A 17,265-nucleotide genomic window follows, 5' to 3' on the forward strand; every position below is an offset into this window, starting at 1 on the left:
CCAGCGGTAGAGCTGACTGGTAACCTGGAATCCTGTCCAGCTCAGAAGCTGGCAATCAGTACTTTCTTTAACTTAAAAAATTCAACAATTTTCCAGTTTCTTTTCCAATAAGAACTAAATGCACTGAAAATAAAAGCAGCCCCAGAGACATATTATTACTGTTATTATATTAGGATGAAATTATTAGATATGAACACAAAGAGAAGATCTTAACAAATCTAGAAAGCTGCATCTGAAGTACAGACTGAGAGAATGCATATTAAGTTCAACCACTACAAGTAAGATCAAGTACTATTGTATCCCCCACCACACAAACCACTTTCCATTGGAAGAAACACCAGGAAGGAGATGGGATGTGGTCCAATAGACACCACGCACCTTTTCTGAACAATCAAGGAATTAAATCAGTGGTGTTACTGCCTTGAAGCTCAAACACTGTCACATATCCCAGTAATATAGAGAACATCCATCAGCTTCTATCACTCAATATTCAATATTTGGTTTTACATGATAACTACTGAAGGGGCCTAAGACAGTTACTTGGGTAAATGGTTCATAGAAGTAGAGCAAGTCTAAATCTTATCTTCTTTCATGCTTATTGCATAAGATATCAATAAAAGTCCAAAATAGATTCTTTTTATTTGATAAAAGCAAATGATGTCTTAGAATATTATATCATTCCTAAAGAGAAGCTAAATTAGTTCAGACTGCTTGAACTAGACAAAACCAATATAATCTAATTCTGAACAGGCTCACACTATTGTAGAGGAAAATTAGAGGAAAATCTTTGACTACATGAAAGGATATATATGAAAAAGACCACGTGGGATAACTTACAAAGAAGGGCTGTATTTATATAACTTCTAAGAAAAAGCACAAGAGATAAAATCAGAAAATCTCAATTACTGTGATATGTATAAATTGAAAATCCTTATGTAGCAAATTACTTAGGTTGCACATACAAATTCTAATTTCCTCATAACTAAAATTGGTAGGATCTTCAAATTTTGTTTCCCTCAAAATAAATTGATGGTTTATATTTTATTTGATTCTGCACCAAAATCAAGTAAAACAGTTTTTACATTTTCTACATTATGAATTCTAAAAAAAGTTTCCAATTTGGTAATTCTATTAAAAAATATCTTGTTGTCATTTTAACATTACTTTTAGTTGACATATACTATGAAACAGATTATATCCTCTAGCTACCCATAGGAGCAGTGTCTGATCCAAATTATTATTTTTTATAATTTATATCTTCATGTAATAAAAAATATTTTAAAAGCATCCATAAAATCAAAAATTAGATTTAGCTTCAATAATATATTAGGTTTATTTCTGAAATTGTAAGTTCTGTAACAGAACTTTTTCCTGCAGAAATTTTTACTGAATTGAACTTGCTTTTTTTTTAAAACATTTAAAATGCTCTCTTCACTTAGTGCTTTTTGAAAACTGTAGAAAAAATACATTTCTCTGCAACGCTGATAACACAGTACTGAAAATTTCACTAGGAATGTCATTGCAGTCCAAGCCAGTCCTCAGGGACTCAGAGAAAGGAGCTCCATCAGAAAGTATGAACAGGCAGTAAATGAAAAAAATGAGCAGTTATTTAGATTGCAGTAAAATTTTTCTGAGTTGGCAAAAGGAAAACAGACTGCTTGAAGTCATGTCATATTTAATTTGGTAACTTATTTATTTTCTCATAATCCTATTTGAAGTATCAACATTTCCAGTACATGAAATTGATTGGCTGTATGACTTGGGATAAACCCCAGTAAGAATTTTCATTCCTGTCTGAGGTACTCCAAGTTCTGAAGGAGTTCCCCTTAGCTGAAAACATCCAAACATCAGAAACATCGTCACATGTCTATTACCACTTAACGTCACAGCAAGTCAAAACTTCAGAGAGACAGATGGCTGCATTCTGGCCTCACCTCATCTTTTATATCTCAGTTTCTGATCTCAAAGAAACTCTAAGTCATGGGAAATAACACTCCACTAATTGAGTAAAAAGCATTTTCAAAAGTAACAGACATGAAAAAAGGTAGCTCATAAAAACTGCAGGACCACACCACATCACTATAAGCAGAACTATCTACCTAAGACAATAGGAAGTAGTATTTGAAATCTGACATTGTATGAACTGTACAGCTATTGCACATTTTTCACCTTACCATTTTGTATTCTTTCCAGCTTTTCTGAAAATCCACACTCCCATCTTCTCGATGTTGTATAACTGTCCATCCTCCTCCTGCAATTTCCATATTGCAAAAGACCTATGCAGTAAATAAATAAATAAATTAATTAATTAATTGAACCCCCCCAAACAACCAATAAAACAAGCTTATGATGGAACCCTGTCCTTTCAGCACATTACCCAAAAACATTTCCCCATCATTCCCCTCTACATCTTCAGCTTTCCCTTTCCCATTAACTCCATGTTCCTTTTCTATTTTCTCTGCAGTGCCCCTGAAACCACTCTCTTCCTCTTAACAAATGAGTAATTCTTTCAGTTAATAATGTTTTCTATAGCTTTTAGCAGAGTGTCATTTGGTCTAAGAAAGAATCTTCAGAATTCCTATAGAAAACACTCATCCAAGGAGTCTGGAATGTAGCACAGATGAGGTTATTTTGGTTTGGTTTGAATTGTAATATTACCTACAGTTCCAGGCAGTGTCCCAAAATGGGACAGTTGATCTCAGATTAAGATGCCTTACAACTGACAGAGAACATAGACAGAAACAGGCTCAAGACAAGTTCAGAAGTTAAGATCTACACAAATTCGAGGTACCTATCCAATTCAGTTAAATGTCAATTTATCTTGCAGTTGACTAGAGAACCATATTCTACCCTCAGGAAAAATCATTCAAATATCTCCTACTAATAAGGGCTTTTGTTTTAATTTGCACCAGGCATGCCAAATGAAGTCCTTGTGAAGGTACAGGAAGGAAATAGAACACTGAACAGTCCAAACATGTATTTAACTTAGGGTAACCACAAGAAACCCCACAATTTTCTAGACAAACATTGTAGCCCTATTCCTTCTTCAGGGAAGACACTGTGAGTCAAAACATTTATCTACAGAATTTAATTTCTTAAGTTTGATTTACAGTGAGAATTTCTAAATTATGGATTTACTATATTTATAAGCCACTGCAAGCTCCCATGAATCCACTGCCAATTTTTAAAGCATTAAATCCTCAACTGTATTAAGACTATTCATTTTAAAGGTGCACATAAATTATGGGGTTTCGTACTAAAATATAATAAAATACCTATAAAAAGACTTTGATGTTTTCTGAATAATATATCAAATTGAAAGTGAAAACTACACAGTGAAAGAAAGGTTTGCCAGGAGCACATTTTTCACTATCACTGTGTGGTCTGGCACTTTCCACAGTGGTAGACAGAAACACCTGCTGTATTAACAGGAGTTCCAAGCTGATTATAGATGTTCACTGTGCATAGCTATAGACTTGTCTGTCCCAGACAAGGTCAAGGCACTCAGCCATTTAAACACCATTTAACATGTTCCAATACTTAACCTTCTATTAGAAAAGAAAAGGATAAAGAAAAGTGACTTTGAATTTGCATGTATATCTAGAATCTGAGTTTATAATTAATAAAATAACCTGATTCAGATTGAAAGACCATCCAAAATATTGCACTCTTGCCCTTCCTTAAATGCATGGGCAAAATTTCTCAAAGTCCTAAAAGGCAAATATATGATTTTTTCTACTTATATTAGCTTTACGAACTAAATTATTAAAAACTTTATAATAATCATTCAGAGATAAGCTCAATTTTAAACAGAGTAAACAGAAGGCAGAGAATTACCACAAATTTCATTTTAAGTAAATGCACACTAAGGCATTACATGTCTACATTGTTGTCATGGAGCAACAATCTCAAGACCAGCCATTTGAGATTCAGGGAATGCATTTCTGTTACACAAAAACTGAGTCTGATGGTAACCATGCCAGAATGCCAGTTTCCACAGCATAAGGGGCTAGCATACTTTTAATGGGTTAAAATTCTTTCAGGTATGCTCAGAGGGACCACTGACACCAACTTGGTAGGAAGTCCACAAGCAGAAAGTAGAGGGGGAGGAGTCGAAGGCCGCATTCATGGCAACAGTGGTTGTTGCTTTTGCAGAGTCATAAAGACTCAGAATATATAGACCTCACTAGCAATTGATAACATTTTCAGTGCAATGCACCCAGAAGTTGGTAAAAGTCATGCTTGTGAGAGCATTAGAGGAGACAGTGGGAGAGTCAATACATTGATCGAAGGGGAGATGTGGAGGTTCCATGTACAGTCAGAGCATCACCCCTGCCCTGCTTCTGCTCCCAAAAGTGACATGATTCCTTCCACTTCAAAATGGTGGTAACCTCACTCCCACTGCTCCTTTGCTTATCATAAGCTTCTGCTTCCCCTATAGCTGACCCCATCTTTGCAGGGGACTGAGAGGACTCTTCTTTCACTATTGCTCAGGGACAATCATTTGTCCACATTATCAGACATTGCACATACACACATCAAAGTAAACAAACTAATTAGTTTAATAGTTAGTTCTATCTTTTTCTCTTTCCATATCAAAAAAATGAAATATTATTAAGATTCTTTTAAACAGAAATTAATCACTAATTTTTGATGCAGGGTTGGAAGACTAATGAACTAAATTAATGAACTGTTGAGTCTAGGAACATGAAACAATAATTGTAGTCTAAATTTTTAAGCATATAAAAATGAGATATGTAAATGGTAGGGAGCTGTACGCATTAAGGATAGTTTTCTATGAATATATGAATGTAAAATCAACAAAACACTGGAACTGACAGTAACGTTTTTATATATGACAAGGGTATTTTCTACTGAATATGAGGATTCTAGAAAGCATCCCTTAGGAAATATAAAATGAAATGAAAGTATATTTTTGTGACCTGATGTATAAAATTACTTTGAATGAGTTAGTTGCTGGTGGCTGTGAGTATTACAGAAGGTAACAATATATTAGGCCTCTTAAGACATGTCAGGTTTGTGCATTGCATTGTGGTAATCCAGATAACTAATCTGGCTTTAAACAAGCAAGTACGTCTCCATGGAGTACCTATCAGGATATTAGAGCAATCTAACTGTGTCTGCACGGTGCTACCTCTGGGCTAATTAGTCCTGGCACAGTGCTGAGTTGATACAATTTTGAAGCTATCTCAACCAGAGTTAGTTCAGCTATCTGCACAGCACTACCTTGGAGAATGTTAAAATGACCTTAATGTCTGAAAAAAACATCTGTTAAAGCAATCACACTTCTCACTTGACTAACATGAACATGCCTGGGATCAGCTCTTGCTGTGTTATCAGTAGGGCAAGACAGAAACAGGTGGTAGCAGAAATGCCCTCAATGCGCAGAGACACACACTCCCACATTTTCTTGCTAAAACAGGAACCATCCAGGAAAACATAATGCAATTATATCAGCTGAGTTATGTTATCTGCATTGATTGATAGCGGTGTCTGTAAACAGGGATATAGGGTAAACACAGGGTGGTTCCTATCGTGTCACTGTCCTTATATTGACAGTGAAGTGGGTTTAAGGTAAATATACCAGAAGCATCGGTGTCACAGTGCTTTCAGATAACCACTGGTTTTAATTGCAATCCAGCTTCTGAGCATGGTATACGAACTTCAGTAAGGCTAGGAAAAGCTACTGCCAATTGGTATATGCAATTTGGGCATAGGTGTTACCTCTCTTTTCTGAGTGGAACAGATTCTGCATAATTGCTTTTTTTTTCTTATCCTGCTCAGTAACACTTAAAAGGATCTCTGTATTTTATGTCCTGTCAATTATTTTTCCATTCATATTCACCAGAATTATATTGATCTTGGCCCATAGAACTCTCCCACCTTCCTTGGTAAACTATAATATCTTGACATTTACAGGTTTCCAAAGGCCTCCAATAATACCAAATTCAGTTTAGAAACAAGTTTTACGTATCTTAATATGATCATAAACTTACTATAAACAATAACATTGGAAATATTTGTTACAGTCTTTTTCTGTTTGCAGGGTCAACGTTTTACTGCAGTAAGAATAAATTCACCAGGTAGAAGTGGTTCCCTCTCTCCTCTTTGGTCCACTTTATGGACACCACTGTATTTCAGTCTCCCAGGTAATCAGCCCTTAGCCTTGGTGGCTGCTCCCAATAGTACCCTGTCAGAGGGACAGCCAGCCTTCCTCTATGGATAACTTAGGCTTAGGTTATCCTCTCATGTTCCGGACTTCAACTGACTCAGGTACCGTAGCAACAAAAGCCTTCCAAAAAACTGGTCTCCTTTACAAACTGGTGTTTAACTTTCCTTGAAAAAACCCTCCCAAGGCTCTTTTTGGAGAAGAATGGGATTATAAATGCTTCATCATTTCAAGCAGTGCTAACACTCAGTACATTGTGCTCTTTACAGACAAAAACACTCTTCTCTGTTCCCTACAACAGAAGCAGGATTTTTGTAAATCCTTATCTTTAAAAACTATTCATTCTGCTATTTCTTTCCCTGTGCTACCAGATAATCCCCTCCCATCAGCTTCCTCATTATCACACTTTACAAATTGTCTTCTCAATTTTATCGCAGATTTATTTGCAGTCATAGCCCGATTCAACTGAGCTTGCCAAGTGGGAGGAAGCGAGTCAGCTACGAGTATATGTTGGAACTTAGGAAGAATTCTCTGTCAGCAGGAAAGAAGAATGTCTGGAATAATACAGTTAATAATTTTCTCAGTCTATTGTATTTTTTTTAAAGATTGAATATAACCCAAGTTATTTATACCAATACAATACTTTGCAGAATGAGAACTTCAATAAAGTCTTTAAATGCTCTTTTAAGTCCAGAGCAATATGATATTAACAAAGAAGAAAATAAACCAAGTCTTTACCTTTTTAGGATCTGACACATTGTTAATATAAATAGTGTAGACCCCAGTTTTGTTAAAACCAGATTGGTATACATCTGCACAGTCTCTGAAAGGCTTTTCTTCTTCCTTTTTTGCATTCTTTAGTAAAACTGCAAAACATAAAACATGATAATATAAGTTACAACAACAGTCTTAAGCATTTCTGTACCTAGGAAGTCCACTTTTGCACACTGTATTCTTTCTCTCCACAGTAATAATTGTATTGTGGTCCTTACAAAGTTTGTGTATTTGGTAAATTTTAGTAAAGAACTAGCAAGAAACTTTTGGTAGCAGAGTAGGCACCAGAAGTAAGTCATGATGTAAATAGTTAAACAGAGAATCGTATCTACTGAGAGGTGAACACAGTCAGTTCCGAGTGCAAAGGTCTGTGCCCCTGCAGGTGCTGCCTCTGACTCAAGCTGTATGTGAGAAGTTGACAAAGAATGTCCCACAGGTGGCACATGGAGGTGGAAAACTTGTTCAGTGTTGTGATCTGACACACACCTAAGACGATGCAGACCCCGCAAGGAGAGAGCTTGTACCCTTCACGAAGTAATGCCTTTTAGCAGCGTAGGAGGTTGTGGCAAGGCAGCTACTCACCTAAACTTATTTTTTGGAAGAGAATAATATATTTTCATACCTATGTACGTAAAAGTTGATAGATATAGTTAGTGGAAAAAAAGAAAAAACACTGCTACTTAAGTCAGATGTTTAAAGTCAAGATTTATAGAATTCATTTTTGGCTCAGCACAGGAAAACAGATAATGGTAGAACATCAGTGTAGATCCAGATCCTGTATATTGTAGGCAGACCGCACATATGAGTCTGGGCTGAGAAATCAGGAGTGTAAAATGTCAAGGATCCCAGTCTTGAACAACCAGAAGATTCCCTGTAGGAGTAAAATCCGAGAGCATTCCTTCACTTTCACAAACAAAAGTCGCATGACCCCACACAATGCTGAAGGGTATGATTTCATTCCGAACACATACTTTAAGCACATCAGTATTCCCAAGGAAGTCCATCAGTCTGCTCAGATTCTTAAAGTTAAACATGTCTTTAAGCACTGGGCAGGGTTCAGGCCAGCACTTCATTAATCCTTAAAATAAGATTTAAGTCCTCCAGACACACTCATCGTCTGGTGACAGACACATCTTTTTCACTTTTGGCTTGAAAGTGTGAATTATAGGTGAAAAAAGGACTACACCTTATTCACTCTCAGTGAAGCGGCCTGTGCTGCAAAAGTGGTGTTTAATGACACTGATGTGCAACAAAGCAATGGCCCTGCACAGCAAGTGCTACTATCCAGGCCAGGTGGTATGCAATAAGGCCAAGGGTTTGCAGTTTGATGTACTCTCTTCCCTTTGAATACCTCAAAGCAGTATTTTAGGATGGTAAATTCCTGCCAGATCAATTAGCATTAATATAATTTCACAGGTGGGGAAACTGAGGAAAAGTAAGGTTAAACGCTTTGCCTCAGTCATTCTGTGAAAAGGTGAAAATAGAAAATAGTGAGAAATCCAATCCTGATAGTAAGACTGTATTTTTCTCTAGGTAGACATTTTACACACAAATTACATTATTCTTTGCCTTTTATGAGTATTATATTGTTCTTTCAAATTTTATTTTAGCAAACAAAAATCCCTTACTTCTCCCTTTCCTTTTATTTTTTGCATATTTATTATTTTTATTCAAGACCATCAATACAAATAAAACTTCGTTCATATATTCGCATATGAACTTCAACTAGAAAATCAACGGCTCTGAAACTTGGCCATATTTTGAAAAGGCAGTGCTGGCAACACAGTAGATGACTCTTTTCCCTGTGAGACGGCAGGGAATGAGGTCCTCAGCAATGGACATCAACAATGCACTCTCAAAGGTGCCATTTTTTAGATAAGACATAGAACTGAGGTCTTTGCGATTTGTGTTAATTATAGACTTCATGGTACTTTCTGTAAGCAGATGGTGTTAGTATCAGTGGCCAAAGTCCAACCTGAATAATTACTTGGGGCTGGAGCCAAAGCCTAGAGGAGTTAAAGCAAAGCCCCTCATTGATTTCAGAGGGCTTTAGAATAGATCCACTCTTCCTGGCCTGAATTTCTCTAATGCTGTTGTTTCAACTGCAGACATTAGTCTCTCTTGTCTAAAGAATATATTTAGTTGTGCAGAGGCAGCATTCATTTCCTTCAGTCTTAAAGTACTTATATTTTATTAGCTGTATGTAGAGAGATTATCTTACCTCTATTTAACTGTTATACACACATTGAAAACCACTTGGAAATAACTACCTAAGAGTCAATCAAGGAAACTTGAATTTGGCTTGTTTTTAACTGAAAGTTAGACAAAAGAAATCATGAGTATGTTCTAAAGTTCATATTATTAAAATTTCAAACAAGGTAAGATTTTAATATCAGAGCAAATAGCTCTGAAAATAGCTTTCTAAAGAGATGGATCTCTAGGAACCATCCTTAGAAATAAATTATTTCCTCCTACTTAAAGACTGAAAAAATCACAATAAAAGTGGTGTTTGTGTAAGAGACAAAGGTGAAAATGACAGATAAATATCTTAGATACGCCCAGTTCTTCCCATCCTTCCTCTTAGTATCAGACAGCTGAAGTAGCTGAGATCACAGAGAGCAGATATGTAATTTCCTAAAATTTAAGCAACACAATACCTGTTGTTTTTACACCAGCGGTTTTATTCGGGAACCACTGTAGCCAGAAGATGGTTTTCCTTGGGTGCCTCTCATCCCTCTCTCAGGAGTTGGTGCTCCCAGTGGAAGAAAAGACCAGCTCCTTCACAAGGAGCTGCACTATTACAGATTGTGACACAGTTTATTAAGCATGACCAGCACAAAGTTTAATACATCACACTGTAATTTGCAGGAACAGCCCAAAGTTGTCAGAAAATTAATACTCAGGAATGTTTCTGGTAATGTTCTTTTAGGATAAAAAATGTTTTCTCTAAGGTTTGCTGTTGTTTTTCTAACTTAATATTCCATACAATTTCCAAACCACTTTTACCTACTATAGCTCCAGACTGTTTTTTCTACAACATTACATAGACCTTGAATCCTTTATACATTAACTGAAGTCCCTGAATGATGTATTGGCTCACATATGGTAGATGTGTAAGTAAATTTCTGAAAAAGTAAGAAAGTTCAAATAAAGTTCTAAAACAAAATACGTAGCCATTACCTTTCTTTATCAGCTTCAAGATCTTAATTGACTTTACACAAATTTCTAATGTTAATTTAACTGTTTTCAAATACAATGCTTATGCCAGAGTTCTATGTACCTAAAGAAAAAGATAAGTCTATGTCAAACAAAATAATATTATCATTTTTAAACCTGAATGCTTAGCCAAAATTCAAAGCCCTTGAGAGCTTTTTTTACTGTCTTTCCTGAATGACTTAACTGATGATGAAGTCATGGTCCTTTGAAGCAATGAAGTCTATGTGGAAAGTCCTGTTTTCTTGAAGAGAAGGAAAATTAACAAGAAAAATAATTTTTTTTCATTGCATTTCCAAAAGACTTCTGGTCAATTTTTAGCCCAATAACTTTCTCCTTGGGCTACACTACCTGCGTTACTCCACTTAATGTGAATTGGTTCTTTCAGTTATCAGCCTTTCAGCTTTTTCTTTTCCTTAGTGCCCTGGATGATGACTGGAGTCCATGCAGCACAGCAAGTACCATCCGTAACTGCTCAGGTCCCATGGATGCACAGGGGGCCAAATCAATGAGGTCTCTGCTGACCCACAGGCTGTGAACTGCCAGGGCTGAGCAGCTGTTCTGCCACACCTGCTTACAGGGCATTAACTTCCAGTAGAAAGCCGGGGTCAGCACCTCAGGTTGTAGCCTCTGAAAAAGGCTTACCTGTTCTTGCAAGTGAGAGAGCTCAGATGTATAAGGCCTTTTCCCACATCAAGAGACAGGCAAATTTAGCTGGTTGTTAGCTACGTGTGCCTCTGTGTAGGGTGAGACTATATCTGCTATGAATTGTAAAATCAAGTCAATAGTGAATTAGTTTACTAGTTCCTAACGTATCACAAATGATGTTTGCTTTTCTACCAAGGTTTAAAAAAATACAAGTTGACTGCTAAGAATAAATGGCTTCTGAAATATTTAGTAATCTAATGTTCTCTTCTAGAAGTAAAAATAGAAAACATACAATATCTATCTTTTTTCCTAGGTGTATGAAAATTATCTAATCTGATCTCAACTAAAAAAAAAAAATAAAATAATAGACTTGATTTTTTTTAAATTGAGATTTCTGGTTGTTTTTGAGAAAGTTCAGTGGTTATCTCATTGCTTTTCAAGTCTCCATCAGATATCTGGTGAATGAATAACATAGTTTGTCTGTAAGTAATAAAGAATATTAAACTGCAGTTCTTGATGTTGACTGAATCAAAAAATCACCTTCATATTTACTAAATTATTTGTGATCTGAACTTCCATGTTTCTGAAATCAGTTGAGATTGAGTTAATCACCAGAGTATTATGTCCTTTAGTGATCCTGCCAGCAAATGAAAGGCAGTTGTTGGTTTTTCTGTGTGATAGTGACTTATTTGGACAGATATGCAGAGCTTTCTTTAGTGTCTTAGTGAATTATTATATCTTAATTGTTTTAATGTTTTATTTACATAAATATAGTTTTCTCATAGAATTTAATAATCACTATACATACCAAAAGGCACTTAAAAAAATTCTTCATGCTTTTGAGGCAAGAAAGGAAAAGTCTTTCTCCATATCTTGTTGGCAAATATAATTGAATAAAATTTTAGCTGCTCTATCAAAAGCATATGAGGTAAAAATTTATGTCCTGAGTTGAATGACTTATAAAAAATCAAAAAGGAGAAGATTGTAGATTGATGGTTTTTACCTACAGCTCTAACATTCCAGGACAGGGTCATTCAAGGACTACCAAATGGCAGTGTCTGTCTAGATCCAGACTGCAAATAAATTTTGCCTTGATCTTGTCATGGTTCCAGACACATGCTGGGGAATCCTACATTTCTGTAGGAGACCCTGTGTCTCTGACCTCTTTCCCAGCCATTTGGGTGCAGCTGCTGTGCACCAGCAAAATTTCAGTTATGATTGCAAACAGCGCCTGGTTTTTGAAGAATCAAATCCAGAACAGTTTGCTAATGTTATCGAAAGGATGTCAGTCAAATACGCCCAGTGAAGAGGCCTGGAACACTGCCCAAACATGTATATGTGTTCCCAGATTTAGCATCAGGAAGCACAAACAGATCTGACAGATTACGGGTGAAGATTATTTTTGTTTTAAGGAGGAAAGATATGCAGACTTACAGTTTTTGCTGACTTACAGCCAGAGGTATAGTCTGTTTTTTCAGTGTCCTAGTCTTGTATATACCAACGTCCTCTTGAGAACAAATATTAAACTACAAACTAATAGCTGACTGTGACACCCAACTATTCCCTCCAACAAGACAACTCCGTGACAACACTGTTATGCTGCAAATGTCACAGAAATTACAGGGAATGGCAGAAACCTGAGGGTTGATTTCAAGTCAGCTATACTCTCCAGATAACTACAGTGATGCCTACAAACTGAAATGACAGCAGTATAAGAGCACATTTGTGCCTTCCAAAAAGGACTTGAAAGCACGTTTTCTGGATTCGGTTTTCTGGATTCAAGTACACATTACATACTATCTGTTTTCCCTCTCCAAAACATATTTCTGGATTATTAAAGCTACCACAATCACTCAATATAACCAATGTGAAAAATAATTTAAAAATTACAATCCACTGATATGTATGAAATTAAAAAAAAAATCGAAGTTACTTATTATTGATAAAACATCAGGAACTTTTAACATCTAGCTAGTGAAGCAAGATTTTTGAATGTGAACTTATATGCATTTACTACCCAAATCTAAATAATTGTAAAGACAAGCTACCACCACCGAATTCAAAACTTTCTCTAATGTCAACTTTATTTACTCCTGTACTAATGCTATGTTTTATTTTCATCTCCATAAAGTCTGAATATCATCTTTAGCAAAAAAGAAAAAAAAAAGGAGGGATATTAATAGGAAAGTTGCTTCTATATGTCTTGGAGTCTACCAATCTTCTCAGATATGTTGTTGTGCATGGTTGTGTACTCACATTTCTTTATTAGAGAGTAAGTTTAGAACTGGGGTTTGGACATGCATTTTCCTTCCAACAGAGTATGTATTCACCAAAATGCTTTTCAAACTAAAATTGCATTTTGAGATTGCTCTGAATATGACAAAAAGAGTCGGTCAATAGCAAATTGGAAAAGTTCATTTTGATATACCGGAATAAAATATTTCTCTTCTGGGAATTATTGTTCCATAATCAAGTTTATAGATTATAAATGTTCAGATTCTAGTTTATAAAACTGTATTGTCAAGGCCCCCATTGTTCCCAGATAAAGTAATGAGAGTAGCTATACCAGGATAAACTGCTGCTCCAGCCCCTCCAGTGTCCCATCTCCAGCATCAGGACCATAGAAGCCATGGGGCTTCCTCACAGGACTTGATCTTTTAACCTAATCTGATTTTTTTATTCTTATGCCCTCATAATTACTTATTTTATCATTATTTTCTTTTCCTTTTGGCCTTTCCCTCCTCGGGAGGGCTCTAAGATTTTGCAAGAGTTTGACTAACACCTGGCCCAAAAAAGATTCTTCAGTAGGAACAGATGTCCAAGGCAGATGACTGGAGAACAGCATAAATGCAGGAAAGCATATCCAGGAATTTACAGCATAAGCACTTCCTCTGCCAGATGTAATATCTGCATATTCAGTAGGTTTAGAAAAAGTTTTCTTCCATTAATTTTTCCAGTTGCGTTTTTGAAGCCACATTAATTTTAGTCATTCAGTGTCCCATTCCAAGGAACTCCATACACATGCCATGTGGTGGACAATCTCCTACTGCTAGCTTTTAACCAGTGTTTCAACTGGTGACCCTTCATTCTTATATGAAAGTAAGCAACACCTACAGTTTCTACTGCTTTGTCCGTCTATTATCATCTATACTGCCTGAAGTATCCCTCATATCCTTAATTAATGTTATTTCATATATTCAATCATCTGTATTTGTAGCTTTTTTTTTTGAGATGTGTGTTCCAATAATTTATACAGTGTTTGAGTACATCATGAGTTATGTGATACAAATGTTTTTCTGATTTCCTGTCTGTTCTGTTAACAATTTATAAAATGCTATTTTTCTTTTGACCATTAATAAGCGAGTAACATCTCCCATGTCTTTCACTTAAGATTTCCTTGGGAGCTTACCTTGAACATACATTGGTATTTTAAAAGATAGGAGAAAATAAAACTTTAAAATTCCTTCCTCAGGCACATTCATTTGCTGAATGATTAGAATGGAAAATGGAAAATACTGGCCTTCATTTAGATGTTCAGACTATGACAGTATAAGTATATATATATATGTATACATGAACATTTTTGATGTCTAAGGGAGCACTCAGTCTTAACCCCAGACACAGTGCAATGACAGTGTCACTTGCAGGAGTGGTGCTGTTCTTGCTTTATCTGTTGGCTGTAGACTGGTTCCATAGGCACAGAATGCATCAGTTAATAGGAGATCTGGCAGAAAGCATTTGGGTTTGGTAAAGGGGGGAAGCGGGGAGGAAAGCTTGGGAGTTTTGTTTGGTTGCTTAGTTGTTTTGTTGTTGTTTTGTTTCTTTGTTTGTTATGCAAGTTTATCATTCTGCTAGAGAAGCTCAATGATCTTGATTTGCCCTGTGACCCTACAACTCCTGGACTGAATGGCGAAGTGGAAGGATATTGTTTCAAGGAGAAATGACAAAAGCAAAAATAGTCCCTTTGCCCTCAACCCCTGACCCTTAATGGCTACTCACTGCACATGGGAGGCCCAAAGAGGTGTGCAAATCTTGCTTAAGTATCCAGCATAACTACCAGGCCACTCTCAAATGCAATTAGTAGGGCTACAGTGATTCTACTCAGCCTATGACCTAGTCCAGTATCAGATTTGTTAGGAACACTATGGTTCATTCCATACAAGAATTTCAGATCAATATTTTAACATGAGGAGGAAAGAGAAAAGTTATAGCCAATTAGATGTCTCACGTTAACATTTATAGAAACGTTTTAGCAGTTAATAGAACATTACTTTGCCCTCCCACACACCCTCTAAGAGTCTGCAGTAAGAAAGGTAAACAATTGCATAACAAGAGCACTCAAGCTATCCAACTACTTATTAAATAAATCATTTAAAGCAGAATTTCCCTCCTGTAGTGCTGCAGGAATTAACTCCGTCTTGGAAAATGATGCTAAGATAGTGAGCTTTCACCCTCTCCAGGGCATAATTATTTAATACCTAATAAATTATCAACGGTTATCAAGTTTGGTTCCCAATAAATCCAGCCTTAGTGACTGGTAAGAACAATAATACTTGGAATCACTGTGCATTTGAAAGACATCACTTAGGAACACCATAAAGTGGTCCTCATTAGTGAGCTAAAATAGAATGCCTTATGGCCCATTTACAAAGAGATAAAGACACTTAATTATCCAGCTGCAATACAGTTCCTTAGGAGTTTCTGCTTGAGACAGCAATTTTGTGAGTAACTACCCATTCACTGAGAGGAGAACTAAAGATGTCTTTCACTAACTGCTACAAGGAGATTAAGTTGCTGGCTTTGTTTAATATTTCTAGTGTCCATATTTCTTTAATTGATTTATATTTTTCCACACAGGCACCCTAATGTGCATTTAATGTTTCCAGCTGAAGGATGTTATGCATACAAAGGAATTTTTCACTAATAAGCCGTTTGGGTGACATCAAGAGTGTTGTTAGTAGGTTTATATATGCTGATATTCTCTGTAATATCTTTGGTGTGAGTGAAGAATACTAATTTCAGAAAGCAGGGTGAAGAGGGATTTGGCACTGACCCATACTGTAGGTAATTGATTGTAATATCAACAATCAAGAATTTAAATGTGACAATATATACTTAAAATATTACGTTTTTCAGTATGAATAAATATTGACCTCCTGCTGTGATCATCAACAAGTTAATAGGGAAAAAATATCAGAATCTACAAATTCTGTTTTGAAAAATTTAGATATTTTCCACTGACATAAATTTCAGATGCTGCACATTCAAATTGACTTATTTCAGTATTGAAACTGTTAAACTGCAGCCTAGTTTGATACTACCTAATATAATTTGTTGCATTTCATTATAAAACATAGCTTTGAAATTAAGGTATTCTTGCCCAATCAGGGTATGAAAATACTTCTATTTTTAAATCGTGATGATTTGGAATTAATATTATTTTTTCAGTGTTAGAAAAAAACAAAATTAAAATTAATCTGTCCCAACATATATGTTGATCATATAAATATCAGCACTAATATTATTACTATTTAGTAGATAATATGAAGAAAAAGGGTATTTGCAGATGGATAAGTCACCTCATTGTAAAACAATTCACTTTACAAAAGTGACGGTTTTGACTTTAAAGGAAGTCCTGACCTGAACTCTAAAACTACACTGAAAATGTTAGGTGAGTCAGGTAAGACTGACCCCAAAAAAACCTCCTACTTGAGCTTTCTGAGCTTCTCTGAAAAATGCATATCAATACAAACAGCCTCCAGGAGAATCAAGAAATCTATAGTACCTGAACAGAAAAAACCAAGTAACTCACAATAAAGCTGGTGCTGATGTGTATGTTTAACTGAACATCCATACAACTGTATGAAGTCAGCCTGGCCCCTGACTGCAGCTCTGCAGTACTTTCCAGTTCAGTGGGTCACTTTCCTCAGTAGAATCGAGCTACAGTAATGATAAGGGGACCTCTCTTCCATGACAATGAGTACAAAATAACGATTCAATTTTTCCACAGCTTCCAAAATATAAATAATAGCAGATCGTATGATGGAATGCATCTTTATAATAGTGAGCTTTATGGATGGATGCTTTCTGATAGTGATTTTCTGATTTCTTTTTAAGCTAAAGGTATTTCTGTTACTGCTTTAGTATATCTTAATAAAAATGAAACTTCATGTTCATAAAATCTCGAAAGTAGGAAGAAGTAGAGAGACACTGAGCAAATGGATGTTTTCTGTATTCTTGAACACATACTGTCAACCTTAGTTGAAACTATCTGCTTTGACATCCTTGGGGATCAAAGTAGGACTTCATGACTGAAAATAATAAGTGTGGAACACCAGATGACTTCAGTGCATTAGGCAGGGTTTTGTTTAAAGCTCTGGTGTTGTCACTCTCACTTTATCAAGTCTGTTTTTTTCTGATTCTTTCTTAATTAAGAAAAA

General features: G+C 35.9%; 1 protein-coding gene across 1 annotated transcript in view; it reads right to left on the reverse strand.

Annotated features, from left to right (window-relative positions):
* Positions 1-17,265, reverse strand: part of ANGPT1 (angiopoietin 1) — a 160,445-nt gene that overhangs the window by 55,659 nt on the left and 87,521 nt on the right. The window contains exons 5-6 of the mRNA XM_027717682.2: positions 6,929-7,056; positions 2,175-2,276 (exon numbers count right to left, since the gene is read on the reverse strand). Coding sequence (XP_027573483.1) covers positions 2,175-2,276; positions 6,929-7,056 — 230 coding nt within the window. The remainder of the gene's footprint in view (positions 1-2,174; positions 2,277-6,928; positions 7,057-17,265) is intronic.

This window comes from Pipra filicauda, unplaced genomic scaffold (genome assembly GCF_003945595.2).
Source record: "Pipra filicauda isolate LSUMZ 115617 unplaced genomic scaffold, ASM394559v2 scaffold57_size4234018_pilon, whole genome shotgun sequence".
NCBI classification, from domain to species: domain Eukaryota; kingdom Metazoa; phylum Chordata; class Aves; order Passeriformes; family Pipridae; genus Pipra; species Pipra filicauda.